Source organism: Crocuta crocuta, unplaced genomic scaffold, assembly GCF_008692635.1.
Source record: "Crocuta crocuta isolate KB4526 unplaced genomic scaffold, BGI_CrCroc_1.0 scaffold99, whole genome shotgun sequence".
NCBI lineage: Eukaryota > Metazoa > Chordata > Mammalia > Carnivora > Hyaenidae > Crocuta > Crocuta crocuta.
Window position 1 is genome coordinate 6,060,385 of NW_027551560.1, and position 11,316 is coordinate 6,071,700.

General features: G+C 39.0%; 1 protein-coding gene across 1 annotated transcript in view; it reads right to left on the bottom strand.

Annotated features, from left to right (window-relative positions):
* Window positions 1–11,316, bottom strand: part of FANCC (FA complementation group C) — a 260,016-nt gene that overhangs the window by 17,939 nt on the left and 230,761 nt on the right. The window contains exons 11-12 of the mRNA XM_077749500.1: window positions 3,396–3,471; window positions 848–929 (exon numbers count right to left, since the gene is read on the bottom strand). Coding sequence (XP_077605626.1) covers window positions 848–929; window positions 3,396–3,471 — 158 coding nt within the window. The remainder of the gene's footprint in view (window positions 1–847; window positions 930–3,395; window positions 3,472–11,316) is intronic.

An 11,316-nucleotide genomic window follows, 5' to 3' on the forward strand; every position in this document is an offset into this window, starting at 1 on the left:
TGAGTAACTAGCACCAAACGTGCATCAGTGGTCATGAACATAAGGAGCACCAACTGTAGTATGTGATGGCTCAGCAAGCAGATTACAGAGAATTCCAAGAGAATAGTGGCAAAAGAAATAAATAAAGACAGTCTTAGTAAGTTAGTACAGACAACAAATAAAATATTTGTGCTCTAAAAAAAAGAAATCAAGAGGAAGCTGCAGGTTATTATGTCTCAAAGAACTCCGTAAAAAGCTTTTAGGAAAATAATGCATGAGCAGGTACTTAATATCATATTAGGAATTAATTTGTGTTAAAATTAGAATAGATATTAGAATTTGTGTTAAAATTAGAATATTTATTAAATAGATTTATATATTTAATAAATATTTATTAAAAAGAAGAAGAAAACGGAACATTTTATGCCACCATGCAGAAGTTTAGAATTTTCTTCCCTAGAGAGTACAGAGGAAGGGAGAAGCCCAAGGGGCCCAGGGAGCATCGTCCTTCTCCTGCATGGCTAGGGGCGGGGGCAGCACGTGGGCTCTGCTGTTTTCCTAGGGTCTACTTTTCTTCTTGCTATGCTTGTATATCTCAAAATCCAATACCAGATACTACTCAGGACAGTTTCTATACAAGGTATTTACATACTGATTGATTTACATATTGAGTTACTATTGATTCTGAGCTGCTCAGAGTGATACGTGCAGCTATGTGCTTCCTCCACTTCTTATTCAGCAAAGTGCTTACCTGTTTGGGCGCAGTCACAGGCCAGTAATTCCTTCCCCTGGGCCTTCCTCAAACTGAAGATAAGGATCAAGAGAAACCACTATGGGGTGGATCTACGAGTCATTAGGATTTGCTTACCGGTGAGTCTGGTCTTCAACTATTTCTCTGAGCATTTCAGAAATATGTTTCAGTGGTTGGTGCCACAGTTCTTGTGGAATATCTGTGGGTGGAGAGTCAGACCAGAGAGAGCTGAAGAAAAGTCAAGCCTATAGGATCATCTGTAGCTAAGACCAAAAGAGCTTTGGAAAAAGGCTCTATTTTTCCTGGTCCATGGGACCCATATCACTGGTGTCCTGCTGTTCCCAGCCAGTATCCATCCCTTAGGCCTGGGAAGATGCTCAGTGTTACACAGAACTAAACTTCAAAGGCTCTTTAACTCAGGTACACAGAAGCAGACAAACTCCATAAGCAGCCCACTCTAGGACTGAAAATGTTATGTTGCAGATACCTTAGGTTTTTTCTTTTCTATCCAAAGCCCCCACTCCTTATCGCTGACAATTTGTGAGTTCAAAGTACGAGGAGATGGTAACAAAAGTCAATAAGGAACTAAGGATAGGCTGCTCAACTGTTTTTCTATGATTGTGATGAATTCAGAATATGATTACAGGTTTATAGGGAAGAATAGGCCAGAAAAATGTTACATGGGTTATTATGTGGACAAATGTCTTTTCTTGAGTTAGTTTTTCTGGTTTCATAATTATCCCAAGGTTTTAGATATGCACATATCCACAGTTTTAAATAACATTTGAAAAAGTTACCACATAATCCATATAGTGATGGATTCTATAATTAAATACATGAGAAGATAATGTAAGTGATAAGGTAGCCACTGTACCTACCCCACAAATGTTATAGATGAAAGGATCATATATTCTCTTTCCTTCCTCTGAATGCCCATTACTCTTGACTTGTAGCCTTTGAAGGTATTTTTCATTTTCTTCTTTGTATTAATTATTTAGATACTTATTTTATATCCCTTCTACTTGTAGCTCTTACATAGTCAGGACTCATAAATGATCTATCTTTTACGCCCCAAAGGATTTTACAGTGGGCACAAAATCAATTTCTGATGAATAGGAGATTCTACTATTAAAAAATACTTCAATTTGTGAATTAAACATTTTTTCCTGAAAGGAATATGGTGAAAAGTAGCAAAGGTGCAACTTTAGCTTAAATTTACTTCTTTATTTTTGGATGCAAATCTAAGACCTTCATACAAAGGAAAAGATAAGTGGTTGAGTTCCATGCCCAAAGTACAGGGTAGTCTTATGTTTATAGGTTTTCCAGCCTACAAAATAACAACTCCAGTATTTTTTCTGGAGCTCATTCAGCTTCTCACATAGGCTGACCTCAGGCTTCTCTAACCTGACCTAAGCTGTAAAGTGTTCCTCTAGAAAGAGAAAGAATTGTTGACCAGAGATCCCAGCAACCTCACTACTACCTCCACCACTAGCATCTGAGAAGACAGTGTCTCATGGGTTATGCTGGGTGAGAACCCACATCTTTTAGAAAAACGTGGAGGAGGGGTGCCTGAGTGGCTGTCAGTTGATTGTTCAACTCTTGATTTCAGCTCAGTTCATGATCCCAGGGTCATGGGATTGAGCCCCACATCGGGCTCTGAGCTGAAGGGTAGAGTCTGCTTAAGATTCTCTCTCTGCCTCTCTCCCTGCTTGCTCTCTCTCTAAAATACATACATACATACATACATACATACATACATACTTGAAGAAAAAGGAAGAGGAAGTTGGATTTTGTAAAATGATCTGAAACCTGAAGTCATCTACTTTCCTCAATGAATCAATCTACTCAGGAAAAATGCAAGCAAAAATAGCACAACAAAGGAAATATTCCTGGCTCTTTCCCTCTCTCCTCTTCTCTTTCCATCCACAGACTGTTAAAATGTCTTCTTCTCTGGCGCAGAGCCTGTGCTGTGTCAGTGCTGCCTTTCCTTCATATTCTATGCTTTAGTGGAAGGGGAAGGACACCTTTATTCTCTATGCCTAAAATGTTTCCTAAACACAAGTTCTCAGACATGCTAACAGACCAACGCCAACTGGATTAAAGATGGAATAATCACTTTCCCAACTGGATGTGGCCAATGGAAGGCTGGCAAATGAGACCAGAGAAGGCCATGATCTAATACACTTACTGAATTCTTTCAATAGTCTTTTTCCCTTGGCTTGGTTAGGAGAAATTTCCCCTAAATTTCCTTGGCTTGATTCATTTTATCTTTTCTTCTGCAACAAAGGGCACAGAGTGGAAAGAATGAAATACAAATAAATGTACTGTTCTAACCTACCTCAGCCAAGTCTTAGCCTGTTCCTGGCATTCAGGTGGATCTGGCTGGCACCAGCAGAAGCCTGGGTTATCCCAAGCAGGCTATCAAAACCTAACAAGAGGATATTTTTTTCTTTCTTTTGTTAAGCGATCATAACTGGGAAGTCCAGCAAATTCTCATATCAAAATCCCACAGAATGTGAAACCCTAAGATATTAAAAGGATGTTACACATGACTGATTCCATCTCCCTTATTTTACAGATAAAGAACTTGTAAGGAAGGGTTATGATTTGTCAGCCCTCTTTCTCAGAAATTATTTTAATATCGGCAGAATCAACTTTCACGTACCTTTCGGGTGTTGAAGCAGCACCATAACAAGAGATGGAGAAGCATAAGGAAAGTAGGTCTTGAGTGTAAACTTCAGCTACAATAATTCAAAACCATATGACTGTTAGGGTTGGAAGAGGTATTAAGAAAGAACAAAATCTTGCACCATCTGCCCTCAAAAGACTGACTAGTACTAACATGGTCAGAATGTTTTCTTAAACACTTATTTAAAAATTTTTTTCCCAATAACCTTGTAAATATGTTCTAGAAAAATGAACCTTTTTGAAGTCACCTTCTGGCGCTTAAGCAAAAGAGTTATGCTCCTGATGTCTTCACAGCAGGTTTTTACCTCAAATGAACTATATTATGCACATAAATCTATTTAAGTGAGAGTTTCCAAGGCAGTTGTGAGATATTAGATATTCCAGCACGATTTTTTAACAACAAAAACAAGCATGAAACAACAATGGTGCTTGCTATACTATGAGGGCTAAAATGCTTTAGTTATTTATGCCTTTAGATGGCACTTTTGAAGTACTTTGTAAGAAACTGAGGGAAAATCTAGAAACAGTGAAGTGCATAGGCTTTGATGAGTTTTGGTAAATCTGTAAATCCATGTGACCATTACCCTAGTCAAAACAGAGAACATTTCTATCGCCCCAAAAAGTTCCTTTGTGGTTCCACCACTCCCTGGAAACCAATACTATGATTTCCACAAAAGAGATTTGTTTGGCTTATTCCTGGATTTCATCTGAATAGAATCATAGAGTATATATTCTTTTGTGTCTGGTTTGGCTCAATCTTTTTTTTTTTTTTTTGAGATTCATCCATGTTAGTGTGCATAAGTAGTTCATTCTTTTTTTATTGTTGACATAATCATTGTATGAATATACCATAATGTTTATTCATTCTCCTATTGATGGGTGTTTGGGTTGTTTCCAGTTTGGGGCTATTATGAGTAAAGCCGCAAATTAACATTCATATTTATGTCTTTTTGTGGACATGTGCTTTTTCTTGGGCAAAACCACAGGAATGGAATTATTGGATCATGGAGTAGACGCCTGTTTAACTTTATAAGAAACTGCCATGTAGTTTTCCAGAACGGTTGTACCATCTCACACTCCCACCAGCAATTTATGAGAATTCCAGTTGCTCCACATATTTGCAAACATTTGGTATTTTCAATCTTACTAATTTCAGCCATTCCAGTGGGTATGAAATGTCATCCCTTTATGGATTTACTATGCATTTTCTTGATGGTAAATGATGTAGAACAATTTTCATATGTTTATTGCCAACTTATATAAATTTTTTGAAGTTTGTATTCATCTTTTTTGTCCCTTTAAAAAAAACTGAGATGTTTCTTAGGGCCTAAGAGATCTTTATTCTGGACACAAATTCTGTCAAATATATGTATTGAAAACAATTTCTTGGGGAGCCTGGGTGGCTCTGTCGGTTGAGTGTCCAACTTCAGCTCAGGTCATGATCTCAGAGTTTGTGAGTTCAAGCCCCACATCAGGCTCACTGCTGTCAACCTGTCAGTACAGAGTCCACTTCAGATCCTCTGTCCCCCTCTCACTACCCCTCCCCCACTTGCACTCTCTCAAAAACTGAATAAAACATTAAAAGAAAATAATTTCTCCCAGTTAGTGGCTTGCTTCTTCACTTTCTTAACAATGTCTATCAGAGAATACAGTTTAATTCTGATGAAATCTATAATTTATCCATTTCTTTTGGGTATGGCTTGTGCTTTTTTGACATCCCTCCTAAGAAATCTTAGATTGTTCCAATATAATAAAAGATACTCTCCTATGTTTTCTTCTAGGAGGTTTATAGTTTTAGCATTTATACTGAAGTCGATGATCCACTTCAAATTAATTTTTGTGTTTATTAGAGGTTCATTTTTTTTCCCAGATATCTACTTGTTTCAGCACAACTGTTCAAAACTTTTCCTTTCCCTGTTGAATTGCCATGGTGACTCTGTCAGAGATCAATTTACTACACACACACACACACACACACACACACACACACACACACACAAAGTCTCTGGATTTTTCGATTTCACCATTCTATCCTTTTGCCAATACCTGTCTTGTAGCTTAAAGTCTTGAAATTGGGTAGTGTGAGTCCTCTGATTTTTTTATTTTCTTTCTTTTTTTTGCATTTGTTTTTTTTAAATTGTTCTGTTGTTCTGGATTTAAATTGGTTCTCTCTTGGGGTGCCTGGGTGGCTCAGTCGGTTAAGCATCCGACTCGGCTCAGGTCATGATCTCACAGTTCGTGAGTACGAGCCCCGTGTCAGGCTCTGTGCTGACAGCTAGCTCAGAGCCTGGAGCCTGCTTCCGATTCTGTGTGTCCTTCTCTCTCTGACCCTCCCCTGCTCACGCTGCCTCTCTTTCTCTCTCAGGAATAAATAAAAAACATTTAAAAAAATTGGTTCTCTTTTCACATATTTAAGTTTCTTTAAGCAATATTTTATAGTTTGCAGTGTAAAGGTCTTATACATCTGTTGTTAAATTTACTTCTAAGTATTTTATATGTCACTGTGCATTTGTCTTTCTCTTCTTACTTCTGTCAATTTTTGCTTCATGTATTTTGGAACTGTTATTAAACACATATCCATGGTTGATTGGTATTACTCCTGATGACCTGACGATTCTGTGGCATTAGAAAATGTCCCACTTTATCTCTGATCAGACTCCTTGCTGTGAAGTCTATGCCATCTGCTGCTAGTAGTGCCATTCCAGTTTATTATTTGCATAATCTATTATTCCTTTCTTTTACTTTAATCTATCTATGTCTTTATCATTAGATTGAGTATCTTGAAAGCAATGTATGGTTAGATCTTGGTTTTTTATCTACTCTGACATTTGTACCTTTTTACTACCATAGTTAGCTAATTTTTATTTAATTTTTGTAATTAACGTACTTGTTAGTAGGTTTGTGTTTCAGTCTATCTTTTGATGTTAGCTTGTTTTGTTTTGTTCTTCTGGCAGTTCACAGCCCTGTCTGTTGACACCTCAAGTCAATCAGATTGTGCCTTCAGTTCTGAGCACCCCTGGCCCCACACAACCCCCTCCCATTCCTCACATGAGAGACCTAAGGAGACAGTTAGCAGAGACCCCACTGTGGTTTCCTTTCTCAAGGCTTAAATCTCCTCCAGTTCCCATCTGCTTTTTTGGTTGCTTTCTAGTACCTTCAAATAGATTTTAAATATATCTTGCTCAGACTTTATAATTTTTATTAGGAAATTTAGTCTAATATATTATCAGACTCTGCTACTATTGAAACCAGAACCTGAAGTGATTTGCTGTTTGTACTGAGCCATTTCACAAGTTTAGAAAAAGTGGTTTGTCGTAGCAACACTAGTCCAACTGGGCACATTGATGGAGCTGCACTGTGCTTGCCAAATACAACAGGGGGTGAGGAAGGAATAAAAAGAGAATGAGAAGGGCTGAAGATAAACATTTCTGACAATGGGAAAGAATGTGGATGAAGTGAATTTCTCATAAACTGCTGGGGGGAGTATAAACTGGCACAACCACATCTGAAAACAATCTGGCAGCATCTACAGAAGCTGAATCTTCGCATACCTAATAACCAGCATTTCCATTCCTAAACATATCCCAGAATGTTCAGAGCAACACTGTTTCTAAAAGAAAACAAGATCTGGAAACAAACCAGATGCTTACCACCACTTTCCCAACAGAGTACCATGTGACAACACCCCACCATGGCCACACACAACACAGAGCGATCACGGGGAGTGGAAAATGCAAGGTTCAAAAGACTGCGTATTTTGCGTATACTGCATATACTCTCGTTTGTTGCTCTGTTTTCTCAAATGCAAAAAGGCAAAGAAAGCATGGTTTAGGCAATCATATATATGTGATCATACTATTTTCAGAAAAAGCAAAAAGAAATGACAGACATAAATTCAAAATATTTATGGCTACAGTGGAGGAGAAAGGCAGGGCTATAAGACAGAGATGGGCTACATGAATACATATTAAGTTGTTATTACCAGCCCAGGTCTTGTTTTGATATTCGTTCATATTCACTTTATTAAGAATAAATACATGAATAAATGAATAAAACACAGAAAAGAAAGAGTGTTATGCATGGATCACACAGGACACAGGGTGTTATGCATTAAGGATTATGATTAATCTAAAAATGGGCACTCGAGAAGTCAGAAGATCAATGATGAGAAAAAGCCATCAATGAAAAAGGCAGACAAGTAGGCACAGCCCTAGAAGAGAAGTGACATAATAAATGTATATGAAGCCCTGTGCAAAGGTAAGAGGTTATGGCCCTCTTATTCTGAACCCAAAGTCAGGGCGATTAATTCTTCTTTTTTGATCCTTGCCCTGATTTCCACTGGGACTTAGTGTGTGCCTTTTCACACCACCAAACCCATGTAGCCTGGGCAGGGTAATATTCTAAATGAAAAGCAACAGAGAAGAGAAGAGACGAGATGAGAAGAGGGGGAGGAGAGGAGAGGAAAAGAGAAAAGAAAGGAAAAGAAAAGAAAAGAAAAAAGAGGAAAAAAAAGAAAAGCAACAGAAACAGGGCAAATAAACTTAAAATTTGTATGGAACCACAGAAGACCTTTAATAGCCAAAGCAATCTTGAGAAAGAAGAACAAAGCTGGAGTCAGCATACTCTCTGATTTCAAACTTTATTACAAACCTACAGTAATCAAAACAGTAGAGTAGTGGCATAAAAACAGACCCACAGATCAACAGAACAGAATAGAGAGGCCAGAAATAAACCCACATATGTATGGCAAAGAAGCCAAGAATATACAAATGGGAAAGGACAGTCTCTTTAATAAATGGTGCTGGGAACACTGGACTGCCACATGCAACAGAATGAAACCGGACCACTCTCTTAACAACATATACAAAAAATAAACTCAAAATGGATTAGAAATTGAAATGTTAAGACCTGAAACCATAAAACTCCTAGAAGAAAACACAGGTGGTATGTTCCTTAACAATGGTCTTGGTGAAGACTTTTGGCTCTGACTCCATAAAAACAAAGGGAACAAAAGCAAAACTAAGTAAGTGAACTACATCAAACTAAAAAAACTTCTGCACAGGGGTGCCTGGGTGGCTCAGTTAGTTGAATATTCAACTCTTGACTTTTGGCTTAGGTCATGATCTCAGTTCGTGGGACTGAGCTCCATGTATGGCTCTGTGCTGACCATGCTGAGCCTGTTTGGGATTTTCTCTCTTCCTCTCTCTCTGCCCCTCCTTCCGCTCCCATATGTGCTCTCTCTCTCAAAATAAATAAATAAACTTAAAAAACCCCAAACTTCTGTGCAGTATAGGAAATCACTAAGAGAATGAAAAGGCAACCTACTGAATGGGAGAAAATATTTCCAAATCATATATCCGATCAGAGATTAATATCCAAAATATATAAAGAATTCATAAAATTCAGTACCAAAAAACCCCAATCTGATAAAAAAAAAATGGGCAGAAGACATGAATAGACATTTTCCCAAAGGTGGCATACAGATATGGCCAACAGGTACATGAAAGGGTGTTCAACATCCCTAATAATCAGGGAAATGCAAATCGAAACCACCATGAGATATCACCTCACACCTGTGAGAATGGCTATTTTCAAAAAGACAAGTTGGCAAGGATGTGGGGGAAATGGAACCCTTGTGCACTGTTGGTGAAAATGTAAACTGGTGTAGCCACTGTGGAAAAGAGTATGGATGTTCATCAAAAAATTAGAAATACCATATGATCCAGTAATCCCACTACTGAGTATCTACCCAGTGAAAAGAGTAATTCAAAAAGGTATCTTCACCCCCCCACATTCACTGTAGCATTGTTTACAAACAGCAAAGACATGAAAACAACCTACATGTCCACTGGTGGATAAAGAAAATGTGTTCTTTCCATATACAATGGACTATTTATTCAGCCATAAAAAAAAAGTGCTATCTTGCCATTTGCAACAACATGGATAGAACTTGAGGGTATTATGCTAAATGAAATAAGTCAGACAGAGAAATATAAATACCATATAATCTCGCTTATATGTAGAATCAAAAAACAAAACAAAGCGAAACACCACTTGAGCTCACAGATACAGAGAACAGATTAGTGGTTGCCAGAGGCAGGCTGGGGAGTGGATGAAATGGGTGAAAGTGATCAAAGGGTATAAACTTCCAGTTAAAATATAAGTAAGTCTTGGAGCTGTAATGTGCAGCATTGTGTACAGCTAATAAGACTGTACCGTATATTTGAATGCTGCTAAGAGAGTGTATCTTAATAGTTCTTATCACAAGAAATGTTGTAACTCTGTGGTTACAGATGTTAACTGAACTTATTGTGATCATTTCACAATATTTACAAATATTGAATCATTATGTTGTACACCTGAAACTAGTATTTGTTAATTATACCTCAATAAAAAAAATAAAAACTGAAAAAAAATAAGAATAAACAAATCAATTAAGGGGTGTGGGTGCCTGGGTGGCTCAGTCAGTTAAGCATTTGACTCATGATCTGTGGTCATGATCTTGCATGTCATTGATCTGCACAGTGCAGAGCCAGCTTAGGACTCTCTCTCTCTCTCTCTCTCTGCCCCCCCGGCCCCCCCCACCCCATCCCTCCTCCCGTTTGCACCTGTACTCTTTCTCTCTCTCTCAAAATAAATAGACATTTAAAAAAAAAGATTAACAAATTAATTAAAAGCAACTATAACTCCAGTCCAAATCCACAGTGCCCAACAGTTAGGAGCAAGGCTGATAAGAAAAACACCCTTAAGCTAATGCTTTAACCAGTGTCTCCTGCCTCAACCTACGTGTGTTCAGGACTCAAAGGGGCAGGTTTTCTAGAGTCTGGTTCCTAACTGGAACTACAGAAAATGTACATGGGAGGATAAAAGATGTTTACAGTTATGCCTCAAAATAGGTGTGTGGGCCAATCAGTGCCTTTCAGCAGAGCTCTCCTCCCGAATTTCAGGCTGGGTATTGAAATGCGGTCTGCTACAGTCTAGTTAACCTCCCTAGGGAAAAAGGATGGCAGAAAATCAATAATATTTATGACTGTCTTGAAAATCAGAATATCTGCTAAAACCTGAGAGACTTCTTCCGTGTAGGGACATATAGGATTGCAGCAGGGCCAAGCATCGCGCAGCAATGCTCTCCTACGTAAGGCTGTGGAAAGCACCACAAGGGGACTGTGGCCCACCTCCTGGGAAGCTGCAGTGAACCCAGCACTGGAACGGGCAAAGCACTACACACAGTACAGGCCAGTGAAAATGTCCCAGAGTGAAAGCTCTAGTAGAAATGCTGCCTGTTTCATAAGGTCCCTCTGGTCAGTCACCGGCCCTTGGCAGCGGTTGCCTGGCCTCTGCAGCACACTTCTTCTGAAGCCCCATGCCTGGCTTACTTCTGACTGTGTCCACCTCGCACCTCCTGGTCACTGTCATTCCTAGCTGCGTCTCTATAATGATTCAAATCCCTCCTTGTCACTCTCACTGGCTCCTTTCTCTCCTGGAACCCAGTTCACATTTGGGTCTCTCCCGGGCAGGGAAACTCTGATGATTAAGAATGTCCAGCAGTGTTCTGTAGTCTGTGGCATTTCCTTCTTAGCACACGCCACATACACTGCAGAATGCCTACGGCTGCCCTGGCGAGGGCAGAGTCCCGCTCAGCAGACAGCACACAACACAGGGCCTAGAAAGTGAAGCCTCCGGGGCGGCACATGCTGGCATGCCAGTTTTCTTACACAACAGTAGATAAATCCTTTTAGGGACCAGGGCACAGGGCAGACAGGAACTCTCTTGATTTATTTTCAATTAAAATGGTTTTATCTTTGCTGGGGTATTCATTTGGAAGCTTTCTTCATAAGCAAAAACAGTCTATCAAAATCACTAAAAATAAAGTGCTCCTGTCTGGTGATTAGCCAGAT